The 14,620-nt window shown below is 47.5% G+C and overlaps 1 protein-coding gene across 1 annotated transcript in view; it reads left to right on the top strand.

Moving 5' to 3' along the window:
• LOC139059024 (collagen alpha-1(II) chain-like) overlaps window positions 1-14,620 on the top strand; it is a 1,291,347-nt gene that overhangs the window by 1,093,534 nt on the left and 183,193 nt on the right. The window contains exon 36 of the mRNA XM_070536814.1: window positions 13,083-13,190. Coding sequence (XP_070392915.1) covers window positions 13,083-13,190 — 108 coding nt within the window. The remainder of the gene's footprint in view (window positions 1-13,082; window positions 13,191-14,620) is intronic.

Genomic DNA, 14,620 nt, shown 5'->3' with positions numbered 1-14,620 from the left:
CCGCGATATCTGTTCTCGATGGATGGATGGATGGATGCGAAACTTTAATAAGGTCCTGAGGTACGCGACTCAGCGCGCTGCGGGCCGCTCCCACGTTGGGACAGCCAGGTCTTGCCCGACCGCCGCATCGTGGGCCCTCTGGACAGCCCATAGTTGCACCCCGGCATCAGGGCTCTTGATAGCGGAGAGCCACTTGTCTTCATTGATTTCTTCTGTGCCTCGTAACGAGGGGCAACGCCAGAGCATATGATCTAGGCTAGCGATGTCATTGCAATGCCTGCAAGAACTAGTGGCATAGGTGTCGGGATAAATTTTGTGGAATAAAGCCGGGCTGGGATATGAGCCTGTTTGCAGTAATCTGAGGGTCAATGCCTGCGCTCTATTTAACTTCTTGTGTGGAAGGGGAAACTCTCTCCTGCCGAGATAAAAGTGCAGAACTATTAATATTTAAACATCGTGCTTCCATTTTTCTAGAACTTTCGAATTTTTCAAAATATTTTAAACAAAGGTCAGGCCCTAAATCGAAATTCCACTTCCAACAGACACTAGAATTTAACATACTTTCTCAAATGCAACAAATTTCATTAAAACCGATTCAGGAGTTATCTCAGAAAACCGTTTCTGCGTTTTACATGTATCTGAATAGGCCGCGTCGCAGTTGGGCCCAAGCTTAAGCTTCCTCTTAAACAATTTGCCTAGGGATCAAATACACGAATAATAACTGCATTGCCATTGCCAAAGATGCTGCAAACGAATTGTTGAACGCTGCGCACTGTCAATACAAGTAAAATATGTATTTTTCCATAAAAGAATATGCTCATATGTGCCAAAAATTGTGGCCAACATAAGTATTTAATAAGTAAAGAAAATATCACACGAACTTTAGAACTACGTCACTTCGAAGCCAGCAAAGCAGTGCATGCCGCTGATATGAAAAATGTAAAGGCCATGAAATGAACAAGTTGAGGACAAATATGTTAATGACACTTTGTCATTCAATATCCTTGTTTACATTCTTGTAGATTGGCAACGGCCAGTGAAAATTCTCTATGACGCTGCCATTTGTTGCAATGTATTCCGCAGCAGCAGCTGTCAGCGGTCGTGTATCGTGAGTAATTTCACCGAAATTGTAGTCGCTACAGAGACCACATATAAAAAGCAGGAGTTCTGCAGAATATACCAGAGCGAGTCAAATGAAAGTGAGCCAATGCGAATATATAACAAACGTGGTACTTTAATTAAAAGTAGCCGCCATGAGCATTTAGACATTTGTCCCATTGACTAAAGAGTCGCGCAATTCCCGTCTCCTAAAGCTCCTTGGGTTGTTGCTTCAAAACGTCTGCAACTGACTTTCACGACATCGTCCGAGACGAATCTGGTTCCCTTGAGCTGTTTTTTCGGATGCCCCAAAATGTGGAAGCCGCAAGGCGACAGGCCCGAGCTGTATGGCGGATGTTGCAGCGTTTCTCGCTTGAACATTGCCAGTTTTGTATTAACCACGTCAGCGACGTGGGAACGGGCATTGTCGTGCAACAAGATGACCCCATTCGTCAATTTTCCGCGTAGTTTGTTCTTGATTGTGACACGCAGCCGATCCGGCACTTCACAATATCAGAAACAATTGATAGTCTCTCAAGATTCAGCAAATTCTATCACTTATGGCCCCTGACAATCGAAAAATAAAAGTCAACAACACTTTTCTCGCGGAAATGACGGCCGTTGCTTTCTTTGGAGAAGGTGAATTTGAATGTTTCCGTTGTAAGCTTTGCCGATGTGTTTCAGGCTCTTAGTAGTGGCATGATGGTTCGTCTCCGATGACAACTGCAGACAAGAAATCGTCACCTTTATTGTGACACCGGGTCAGATGAGTAAAGGCAGCGCTGATCTTCTCCGTATTCTGGCAGTGGTTCAAAATCTTGCGCATCCATTGCGCACACAAGAGCCGATAGCCGAGATGTTCATGAATGATGGCGTCAACGGTGACGGTGAACCGAACCGTGACTGATGTTCACACGCTCTGCCAGTTCATCGATGCTTATCCTCCGTTCTTGCTTCATCAGCTCATCAACCCTTGCAATTTTGTTAGGGGTAATTGCACGATGGCATTGGCCCGGTCTGGGATCGTCTTTGCAAATTTCACGTCCTTCTTTCAACCGTTTGTTCCAATGCTTCACAATGGCCAATAAAATGCAATGTTCCTTGTACACGGCAGTCATACGGTGACTAATTTCTTTTTGCGAAACACCTTCAGCTGTCAAAAACATCACGGCATTACGCTGCTTCACTTCTGGGGAGTCCATTACGGCACCCAATCATGTTCAACTCAGTGTATGAGTGCATTAAAGAACATTTATCCTCACACCTGCATGTCACTTTTGTAAATGAGAGATGCCTGTGTGCTACGCGCAGGCCTTGTAGATAATGAACAGAACCATAATTTCGCGGGGTGGGTAGGCTCACTTTCATTTGACTAACCCTCGTACATTAGAAATGCGAAAATGCAATGGAATATACAAATGCGAAGATACAGCTTCATAAAGAGCAAAAAAGTGCCACTGGAAATGCCACTGCACGAACACAGAAAACCTCGCAACAAGATATTTGAATATACGTATAAGTCTCCAATAAATCTACGTATCTGAGAAAACGTCACGGTACATAATGCGTCAAACAAGGCAAATAAACATGTGGCGCAATCACAGATTAACAGAATCCTAGATCCTGCCCCCATTTCATCCACTCCCCCCAATGTAACGCGCGCGACGGAAGGTGGTGCACTTGCTCCTCACTTTGTGAGCCAGAGTGCGCCACTATCGCCGGCTCACCCATTCCCCTCCCCTCCCCCACACGCTTTCTCTCGCACATACAGCATGCGGCGCCGGGTCCCGATGTTATCGCACTTGGACTTTATGCGGAACATGAGGGCGACGGCGATGGCAGGAATGCGCCTAATGTCCGTATAATTGCTATCACAATATTATAATAAGAGTATCCGGCAGCTGAAGCGTCCCATGGCCCATTACTTTCCGTAAAAGAAGTAACGAAATAGCACTTCCACCATGCGACAATTCACTGCACCGCAACAACGCTTCTTTTTTCCTTTTGTGGGGCGGGGGTACCGTAATGAAAAAAAAAAACTTAAAGTATGTTGGTCACAATAGAATGCCTATTTTGGGCAACTGATATGGCTATTAAAGAAATATCGAAGAAAACACAAGACGCTTGGTCCATCAAGAACCATGCGCACACTGCTCGGTATCCTACACCAGCGAGACAAGACTTTCTGGAGAGGTTGCGCTCAAGCCAACGCACTGCAATCCGTCGAGTCACCACAGTGATGGCGGCTAGCGACCATTGTTTCTTTTTCTCGTCCGCTAGCTAGAAAGGGTCGAAAGCTCTGGCAGGCTAAAATGCACTCGGCCAGAGAAAACCAAACGCGCACCGAAGTGCGCCGCGCGGTGGTCGGGGCAACACGAGAAAAACGCGTGCGCTCTGGCTGGCTCTGGTAGCGCGCGGGTAGGGAAGCGAGAACAACAAAAAAAAAAAAATCAAGAGGCTCAATGTATCCTCGCGATTAAAAGTCAAAGTAGAAAAATAAGTAAGAACGTAGTTGCCTTGGCTGGCTTTAGTGTCTTCACTGGATGCTTTGGCGCAGGTGAAAAAAAAATGATATTTTTTGTGTGACATGACGGCACGAATGAACCACCACAACGCTTCGTCTCATCGGGCCTCGCTGCGGAGCTTTGTCAACTTGTCTGATAGCGTGTTCATTAGGCTTGTCTCTTTGTATGGCCCGATGTGCGACTTTAGAAAGGTCAGTGCACCTTTGGCGTCAATATTTATGGGAGCATTAAACTTCAATTGCAATAAACCGCAATTGACAATCTAAAGCACATGTTTGGAAATGTCAATGTACCTTTCACATCAAAAGTTTATGAAAACTTTATACCCATAAAGTTTCGGAATGGCTATCCACGCGCTCCGTAAATTTCATGATAGAGTGTAGATTCCGCGGCCTCCGCGCAATGCCGAGGCGAGCCCGTTCGCCATCAAAACGTCCTTGAAACTTTGTGCACGAATGGGGCTGCTTGCGTTATGTGACTCCCGGTGCATGGGCGTTGCCGCGAAATGCAGCCCCAGTTCGCAATTCTTGCGGTGAAATGCCTTGTCGAGCGTGAAAAAGACGCTCTAGACAAAATCCAGAATGATTTCTGGCGCCGGGGGTTGCTTTTGTCGGCGGTGCATGGACAGCACGAAAAAATTTCGGGGGGGGGGGGGCTGAAGCCCCATAAGCCTCCCCCCTCCCTGACTACGCCCTTGACCATGACGCTACTTAGCTGACATCTTCCAACATAGGGCGCACCATTCATATCGCGGAGGGCACTGACCTGATTATTTCGTTACAGAGCTAATTGGTGGCCCTTCAATAGCAGTGCATGCTTAGAGCGGATTTACGATCTAGCCGCGCACCACACCACCCACCTGAAGGTTTCACACACTGGCACACACATTTCGCTTTACACTGCATGTGCGAGCCCAGTGTATACCGATATTTGTGCACCAGCGTGCGAAATGTGCAGTTTTCCACATGACCGCAGGCAGGCGGTGCGGGCCGTGCATAAATCAGCCATAAGGCCGAGATAAAGCTGTGTAACTGTGTCCAGCCTGCATAGTACTCCGCTATCTTCACACGAGTCAGTTGGTGAGCGCCAGGTAATTTTGTCGAACTGTGCTAACGTCACCGAAGGCTCACTTATTCCAGTAGAATATTTTAACAAATTTCTGCTCTAACAGTTTAATAACATATTTCTTTAAAAATTTTTGTAGCACTCCGTGAACAATTCGCCATCGACTTAGATAGGAACGGTGTTATAAAACAAAGAGCTTCGTCCTTGAGTATGTGATATATGGACAACAAAGTGTGTTAGAAAAATTTTACAAAGCTGTGAATTAGTTACTTCCGATTCTGAATATTTTTCAGCAAACAGTACGAGCAGTTTACGTAATGAAGGTACATGTCCTTTAGAAAAATATTTTGATGGCGTATAGTAAAACATCCTTTGCACAAAAGTAAAAAGCGTGTTGACGAAGTATTAAAGATGTTATTTATACAAAAGTTTGAAAAAGGCATGTTAACGGTAATTTTATAATATTCCCTAAGGAAAAGTAACTACGAAGTCTTTTAGTGGTGTATGCAGTAATGTTCTTTGTACAAAAGTAAGGAGCAGGTGTTTTAATGGTGTATGAACAAATTTTCTTTATACAGAAGTAAGGAGGAAGTATTTTAACGCTGTATTAACAAATGATATTTATACAAAAGTAAGAAGGAAGTCTTATAACTATGTATTTAAAATATTGTTCCGGGGATGTTGCTAGTACAGAAAGACTGTATATACAATATATACATAAGCAGAGTCAGTGTAGTTAAAAATGGCTGACCAGCAACAACATGCATCAGTCAGCTATTCGCGATCTTCCTCTTCCTTCCTGTTATTTTATGCTTCTGTAACAGGACCCCCGGGTGCTGAAGCGCTGTCTCGGCATATAGTAGGAGAAGAATTGTGAGCGAAACATGGGTTCAGTCGCTAAATGTGCACGATGTCAACATGCGTCGGACTTGAGCACCGATCAAACTGTAACGGCGAAATCTCGTAATTGACGTGGTTAACTTCACGTAGGACTTCATAAGGCGCTGTGTAGCGAGAGAGAAGCTTCTGGGAGAGACCAACCCGACGACATGGTGACCAAAGGAGCACACAAGCACCTGAGGGAAACTTAACATCGCGATGGCCTCGGTCATAACGCTAATTTTGTATATGCTGCAAGGCTCATAAACGACATCGGGCGACTTGACGCGCCATGTGAGAGCGATCGATTACTTCACGAGCGTACTCAGTTGCAACACGTGGCACAGAATGGAGCATGGTGTCAAACGGCAATGTGGGGTCGCGACCATACAAAAGATAAAAGGATGAATATCCTGCGGTGTCACGTTGGGACGAGTTATACGCGAATGCCAAGTAGGCTAGCGCGGCGTCCCAGTCGCGGTGATCGCTGGAAACGTACATCGATAGCGCCTCTGTGATTGTTCGGTTAAGAGGTTCCATAAGACCGTTCGTTTGTGGGTGGTAGGCGGTGGACAGCTTGTACTCAGTGGCACAAGAGTGGAGGAGGTCGTCGACAACCCGAGAGAAGAACGAGCGCCCACAGTCGGTAAGTAACTGCTGAGGTGCACCGTGGTGAACAATGACGTCGTGGAGGAGAAAATCGTCGACGTCTGGTGCGCAAATAGTCGGCAACGCATTTTTCGTAGCGTGTCGTGGGAACAGTAGCGATGGCCATCCACTTATTCCCCCTAATCGTCGTCGAAAAAGGGCCTACACGAAAGAAAGGCTCACATGGAACTTCAATTGGATGGATTTGGCCGATACGTGGCAAGCGAGGTTTCTACCGGCGCTGACACAATTCGAAGGTTGAGACATAACGACGCAAAGAGTGGTAGAGACACGGTCCGAAGAACCGGCGACGTACGTGGTCTTATGCTGGCAAAACTTCAACGTGTCTCGCCGTCGGTGTGTCAAGAATTTGTACGGGAGCGACGGATCGCAGATGATGAGGAAGGACAAGGAGCAACTCAGGGCCGTCGGGGGTCATATTGTGGCGGTGGAAGATGCAATCGTGCAGCACGAACATGCGGCACGTGGCTTCGGTGCTGCCAGATTGCACTCCGGCAATGATGGACTGTAAGGATTCGTCGCGTTGCTGTTCAGGGCGCATGTTAGTCATGCCAGTAAAGGTCATCACGCAAGTCACCGTATCCTGCGCAGCAGAATCAGGAGGATCCACGGGGCAACGAGAGAGCCAGTTAGCGTCCTTGTGGAGGCGTCCAGACTTGTGATTGAGAATAAATGAAAATTCCTGGAGCCACGAAACCCAGCCACCAAGCCGTCCTGTCGGGTCCCGGAGGGAAGGCAGCTAGAAGAGTGCGTGGCGGTCTGTAACGACAGAAAACGTGCGGCCGTACAAATATGGCCGAAACTTGGCGGCAGGCCAAACACTCCCGCTCGGTGATGGAGTAATTTTTTTCGGCAATCGACAGCAAGCCGCTTGCGTAAGCTGTCACGCACTCGGCACAATTCTGTTGTACGGCGAGAACAGCGCCGATGCCATGGCCGCTTGTGTTAGTGTGGACTTCGGTTGGTGTAGAGGAATCAAAGTGGGCAAGTATGGGAGGGGTGGTCAGAAACCCGATGAGAGCGACGAACGTGTGAGCGTACTCCGGACCCCATGAGAATGGTGTGTTCTTCTTTAGCAGCTCTGTGAAAGGCCCAGCAACATCGGCGAAATTTTTAAGGAAAGGATAAAGATACGAACGCAGGCCAACGAAGCAGCGCACGTTAGAAGCAGAACGTAGCACAGGGAAACTGCGAACGGCGCGAACTTTTTCCGGATCTGATTGTACGCCGCATGCGTCAACGAGGTGTTCCACGGTACCCGAATTGACATTTCATGGTGTTCATTTGAAGGCCGGCTTTTCGCACGTGGCTGTCATGGAAGTGGCTGTGAAACGTGGGAGAAAAAACAGTAACGTCGTCAAGGCAACAAAGGCAGGTGGTCCATTTGTAGCGTTGCAGAAAAGAGCCCATCATACGTTCAAATTTCGCAGGCACATTGAGTAGGTCATAGGGCATGACTTTGAACCTATAAACCATCCAGCTTGATGAAGGCCGTCTTCTCGCGGGTCATTTCATCAACTGAAATCTGCCAGTAGCCGGACTGATGATCGATGTACGATTAGTATTTAGCTCCGTGCAGACAGTCCAAGGCATCATCGATGCGTGGTAGTGGGTAGACGTTTTTTCGTGTGATCTCATTTAAGTGACGATAATCGACGCAAAAATGCCTCGTAGCATTTTTTTCCACAAGTACGACAGGCAAAGCCCAAGGGCTGGATAATGGGTTGGCGGTGCCTTTTTCTTTGATGGGTCGGTGATGGGTCGCTGATGCATGTGATGGTTCAGTGATGCGAGGCCTCTGATGCCTTTGGGCATCATTTTGTTCGCTTCTGATTGGATGTCTGTACGTTCATCAAGCAATACACGATAGGGCCGCCGATGAATAGGGTTCGTGTCTCCAGTGTTTATACGGTGGTGAACAACATATGCTTGGTTGTCGCCGAAATCAAGGATGTCACTGTACGATTAGAGCAGGAGACGTATGTCCGTGGCCTGGGCAGAAGTGAGGTCAGGTGCAATCATTTTCGCGGAGCCATCCATTACCGAACCAGACCTGTGAGATGCAATTGGCGCTAATCAACCACTCTCGGCATTGGGAGTCTCAGTGTCAAATTCAGAACTAGTAGAAATCTTGGCCGAGAACACGCCGGCTGGAAGCACACAGGCTCAAGTTCAGAAGTGGTTGGAAGATGTCGTTATTTGTAACCGTGATGAGCGTATGCGGAAAAGCGACGTTCCGGTTCAAAAGCATGTCGAGGATGCGGCGAAGCATATATTCACAGTCACGAACCTGTGGCTGGTCGGTAAAATCGCCGTAAGTAACAGACGCACATCGGGAATCAGCAGAACTCCGTTAGCTCGGTGCTCGCCGCGTCAGTGAGTTGAGGCAGTTCAAACTGAAGAACGCCCGCTGTGCAGTCGTTATAAGCAGAATGATTGGATAGAAACAACTATCCAAGAACAACGTCGTGAGGGTAGTTGTCAATCACAAGAGAAAGAACAGGAGTAGGGCAGCCGGCTGTGCTTAAATGCACAGAACACATTCCACAAATCGCCAGCACGCCGCCGTCGGCCACACGAAGCACTCGGACAGCTGCTGGGGTGATGACCTTTTTTAGACGTCTGCGTAAGCTAGCACTCATCACACACACCTGGGCTCCAGTGTCGACGAGTGCTTCGACAGGTGCGCCGTCCATTTTAATATCAATTACACTTCTCTTTGTGGGCAAAGACAGAGGTTTTGCTGCAGTAGTTGGCAATGGCGCACCACCTCCGAGGGCGGCATTTCTTAGTTTTGCGAAAGGGTGTGGTCAAAAGCAACAGGGGTTGAAAGGCTACTCGGCTGCGGCGAACGGGCAGATAGGCGACGTGACTGCGGTGAACGAGAATGGGGTCCGTGTGGCGATGATGAGCGACTGTACCACGTGTTCCTAGCAGAGTTGTCGGCCCTGTTAGACTAGGTGGTGCGCGAAACATTACGGGAATTTCCATCAAAGCGGCTCAGGTTGGTCGGCGTGCGAGGTGCTGAGGGCCACGAGTTGCAACAGTGTCGGGCGACATGACCGATGTGGCAGCACGTGAAATATATTGGCTGGTCGTCCGCAGTCCACCACTCAGTCGGGTGGCGATAACGCAAGGAAGTGCGTTGAGGTGGAGCGAAAATAGAATGGCGTTCGTTACCTCTGGGATTGGCGGCAGCACAGACAGAATGTAAACCAATGTTTTCGAGTTCCTCGCGAACGATGGCTTGTACGAGGGGAGCTGAAAAAGTGGTAGCGTCAGAGCTACGCGAACAGATAGCTGCGGAAAAGTGCCACTACGAGATGGCGCCAGAGTAGTGTACCGTCATATGTTCACCGATGGCATGCGCCCTGTGTGTCCACCGATACCATACAGGGCATGCCTGAAACGTAATGTCAATGAGTCGATTAAAATAAATACATTGATCAAACCAATATACGGCACTCTAAAAGGCTTCAAAATAGGCTCCTCCTGCGTCGATACATCGCTTCCAGCGAGATTTACAGGCATCGGAGGCGTGACGGTGTGTCTCCTTCGAAATGTCCTGAAGAGCCTTGGTACAAGCCTTTTTGACTTTTTCAACTGTCCCGAAATGATGTCTTTTCATAAGAGTTTCGGAGCGCGGAAATAAAAAAAAATCTGGGGTAGCCACGCCAGGAATATACGGCAGCTGGGAAGCCGTGGGTACATTTAAATTGACCAGGCGGTGGGCTGGCGTGTTGTCATGGTGGAGTTTCACATCGCCCGCGATGTCACGCCGCACACGATTAACGTTTCCTTTGAGTCTCTTGAGCACTTGTACGCAGGATTCGACGTTTACGGTTGTACCATGTGGTGGAAACTTAGGATGTACGAGCCCCAGGCCAAAGCCTGCCATGCAAGGGCCCCATGCCCCAGAACACAATGAGTATGGTCTCGACCTTTGACTTCCCCATTCTGGCATTTTTAGGGCGAGGGGACGCTGATGTGTGCCACTTGGTACTTTGCATTTTTGTTTCGAGGTCGTACTCAAACACCCGAGACTGGTCAGCCATGCTGACATTGCATAAAAACTGAGGGCCACTTTTACATAAGCCTCAAAGTTCCTGGGACGTTTAAACTAGGCGCGGTTTTTGATCGCCCGGTAACAGTTTGGACACAACCTTCGCCTACACTTTTCGCATCTGCAACTTATTCGTTAAAATCTCGTCAAGGGTACTTTTTGGAATGTTTAATGTCTGTGACACTAAACGGACACTGAGACGACGATCTGAGTTCATAAGAGCTCTCACACGATTAACTCTTTTGTTGGTGATGCTTATTGATGGCCGTCCGGCGCTGATATTACTTTTCGGACAAGCTCTGCAAATGGAAACAATGTGTTGCATGAGCGCAGGTCTGTCTGCAGCGGCTGCTGCTGTGAACCGCGCTCACGCGTCACCCATGCGCGGCCTCTCACGATCTCTCGATTAGTGAAGCAGTCGCGCCACACTTCGCGTCGTTTGAAACGTGTCACACGACACCAATTGGCCGCGCCAGCCAATATATTGCGAAATGAAAACACGTATAGAGCTGCGCTGAAATTTCGCATTATGAAGTATCTTTTTCTTCAGTGATTTTTTTTTTTTTGCTAATACCAGGACAGATGGCTGCGCGGTGCGTGGCAGGCAACGTGCACTCCTCGGTAATTTAGAGACCCGAAATTTGAATGAAACACATCTGTGTGTGGCAGGAAATTATTCATCGCCGATTGAGCGTCATATGGGACAATGGTGCCGATTAAGCCTAAAAAAGAACGCGATATAGCTTCCCGTGTAAGTTGAACCCATATCCTCTTCTCGTTTCTTTTTTATTGATTTTTTTAAGTGTGCGCGTGTTGGCGGCAAAAAAAAAATGCACTGATCGGTGCGACGTGTGACCACCTTGCTGATCGCACGCTGGAGGCTTCTAATTCGAGCGTCCGCCCCGGTGTTTCGCTTTTTGCATGCGTTGAACGGTCCGTTTACTGCGGTATCGCCTATCCTGCTTCTTACGAATGGAATTCGAAATAACACTGAGGCCCAAACAATGAAACGTTCCTTTCCTTCGAGCGCTTCCTAACCTTACGTGAGGCCTCCTTACAGCGAAGGACCGATGGCGGAACCAAGCATACTCTGAAAGCTCCCTTCACCCATCCTCACGTAAGGAGCGGTTGCCGCCATGCTTGGGTTCGAGATTATCTCTTAAAAGCTTTAGGCGAACACCAGAACACGACTATTCAGTAAGAAAGGTTGTATCGTCGCACAATCTTTAAGTTGATGAGCTAATATAGAGAAGCCTGGACGCTTTTTGCTAGTTTTGTTTACTAAACCTAAAGAAGTAGCGCATTACAGTGCAAAACTTGATGTGCTCCAGCAACGCTGGCACGCCGGTGTCGTGCAACGCCTAGCAACGCCTAGCAACGCTTCCATGCCACACGCGTGACTGAAACGAACGTGCCTGGCAAAACGTACTGTGCTCGCGCTTCTCCGAAGGTGGGCGACAGCGCACATGCGCAAGCAAACGTCACGTAGTTAAGCAGTGAGACAAAGTGCTCGTTCAGGGCCAGGAGCGGCGTAAGGACGCATGAAGGTAGCTTGGCCCAAACAATAAAACGCTCCTTTCCTTGGAGCGCTTCCTAACCTTAGGTGAGGCCTCTTCACAGCGAAGGACCGATGGAGGAAGGAAGCGTACTCTGAAAGCTCCCTTCACCCGTCCTCACCTTAGGAGCGGTTGCCGCGTGCCTGGGTTCAAGTTTATTTCTTCAAATCTTTCCGCGAACACCATTATTCTATTAAAAAATGTTGTATCATCGAACAATCTTTAAATTGAATAGCTAATATAGAGAAGCGTGGACGCTTTCTTCTACTTTTGTTTACTAAAGTTAAAAAAAAGTTGCGCATTACAGTGCAAAACTTGATGTGCTCCAGCAACGCTGGCACGCCGGCGTCTTGCAACGCCTAGCAACGCCTAGCAATGCTTTCATGCCGCACGCGTGACTGAAACGAACATGCCTGGCAAAACGTACCGTGCTCGCGCTTCTCCGCAGGTGGGCGACAGTGCGCATGCGCAAGCGAATGCCACGTGGTTAAGCAGTGAGGTGAAGCGCTCGTTCAGGGCCAGGAGCGGCGTAATTAAGGACGCATGAAGGTAGCTTTGGAGCTACCTTATGCTGAGGAAGCACCAAGGAAGCCTTCACCGAGGGCCCCTCAGTAAGGAAGCTTTCAGAGTGACATAAGGTAGCCTCACCGCAATGAAGGCTTCCTTAGTGAGGCAAGGAAGATTTCATTATTTGGCTCCTTATGCTGAGGAAGTACCAAGGAAGCCTTCACCGAGGGCGCCTCAGTAAGGAAGCTTTCAAAGTGACATAAGGTGGCCTCACCGCAATGAAGGCTTCCTTACTGAGGAAAGGAGGGTTTCATTGTTTGGCCCTGAGCCTTGTAATACAATCCTCGTTCTTGGCGATTCATGACATTGCAGCAGCGTCGCTGACGACACTTCGTTGCACGGGGCGTTGCTCTCTGCATAGGTCTGGCGGCTGAGGCGAGAACTATTCGAGAACGCTGTTGTAGCCTCTCTGTCCTAGGAAGACAAATTCTCAGCAACATAGGTGCTACAGACGTGAAAAACACGTGATATGCACTAGGTATAAAGACAATTAGTGATTTGTATGTGATAGCCACGCAGCCAACTCACACAGGGAGTCGGATTCCGTTGCCCTATATTTCTCGCCTCATGCCAGCAGGTGGCGACAAGCTTCTTTGAAAGCTCCAGCTCAGGAGGCCTCTAAAGTAATAAATATGCTATTGTGTATCGTCTAATTCGCAGGGTGAAAAAGGCCAGGAAGGAAAAAGGGGCAGTGATGGCCAAACGGGTCCTCAGGGGCCTCCCGGACTCCAGGGCCCACCAGGAAGTACAGGAGAGCCGGGACCTATGGTAAGTAATGCGAACAAAAGCAAATGTGCCGGAGACTTTGTACACTTTGGCCTCAGGAAACATATTTGTCAATAATTCCAGCTGGCTATTTGTAGGGATGAGAGCTACGTCCAATGATGACTTTCTGAGACCACTGTTTCGTAAATGGTGATGGGAGAGCACTGGCAGGTGAGCAACACCACCGGTGCTGGTAAGAACAAGATTGGCACTTGTGGACAGAGGAAACTTTCATGCTGCTTCTTTTGTTGGCGTTGAAGCGGATAAATTTTATGTGACTAGGGGTCTAATATGCATGAAGCTTAAATTTTAAACCGATGCGGTATAATTCTCGCAGAACTGCATATTTATCTCAAGCTGCGAAAAAAAAAGAAAAAGGAGCATTCTTTTGAAATAGCGAAAAACCGGAACTGTGGTAGACGACGAGGACGACAGGACGAGTATGTTTAACCCTTGCTGCCTTTTTGTATGGGGGTCTCGTATGTTCTAAATATCGTCACTTGTACTGTGTAGTGAAGTGTTCTATGGAATACCACCTAGTCAGGTAAAATTACAGTTAGAAAATGAAGAAGGTCACTGACCAACGTCCAAATAAAAATAAAGTTGTAATGTTTAATTTATTTTGACTTTGGCCAGAGACCTGCGTCGTTTTCTAACATGGCTTGCACTAGTTGGACATGGGTTCATTAATGCACGCATGGTGTAAATAACTCACGTAATAATTATGTATGTTTGTTACTGCGTTATTGCGATGTTATTAATTGTGTGGGGCAAGTGGGAATGATTGTGACTACGGGAAGTTGGCATTTCTTGTATTTCTTAGTGCTTAGGAATATCGAGTGTCCACCAGTCATTATAGCCATCCAGACCATTCTCCAATGAAAAGTTGCCAATACTGTTAGTGATGAATTATTAGACAAGTGCTAACATTATTATCGTTAAGATTATTAGATTGGTGCTAACCTCCTCGACTTAGTTTTCAGTACTGTTCCTGATCTTGCTAATTCCTTAAGTATTTTGTCAGGGCTTAGCGTTCATTGTTTTAGTCATTTCCAGTTTAAAGAAAACGTCAACCATCCCAACAGCAAAGAAAAATTCATACGAGACTAGAGTAAAACCTACTACGCATCAATGAACACACAACATGAAACTTTTGTAGAAGAATATATTCTGGATTTTGCTCTCGGTGCGTTGAACAGAGCTGGTCTCTTTTTAAAAATAAAGTTAATGAATTAGTACAAAAATACATTCCCATCCGAGTTGTTCGATATAACCATCGATCAGCGTGGTTTAATGTATCTCTAAAACGTATCTTCAACAGAAAGAAGCGGCTGTTTCGCCAAGTTAAAGGACGGAATAAAACTGATAGCTGGCTTGCGTATCAGCAAGCTGATTCACTGATTAAAAACACAAAGTAGCTAAATGCGTTTTCT

The sequence above is a fragment of the Dermacentor albipictus genome, chromosome 4, assembly GCF_038994185.2.
Source record: "Dermacentor albipictus isolate Rhodes 1998 colony chromosome 4, USDA_Dalb.pri_finalv2, whole genome shotgun sequence".
Classification (NCBI taxonomy): domain Eukaryota; kingdom Metazoa; phylum Arthropoda; class Arachnida; order Ixodida; family Ixodidae; genus Dermacentor; species Dermacentor albipictus.
The sequence above is the reverse complement of the archived record's forward strand: the minus strand, read 5'-3'. Positions and strand labels throughout refer to the sequence as shown.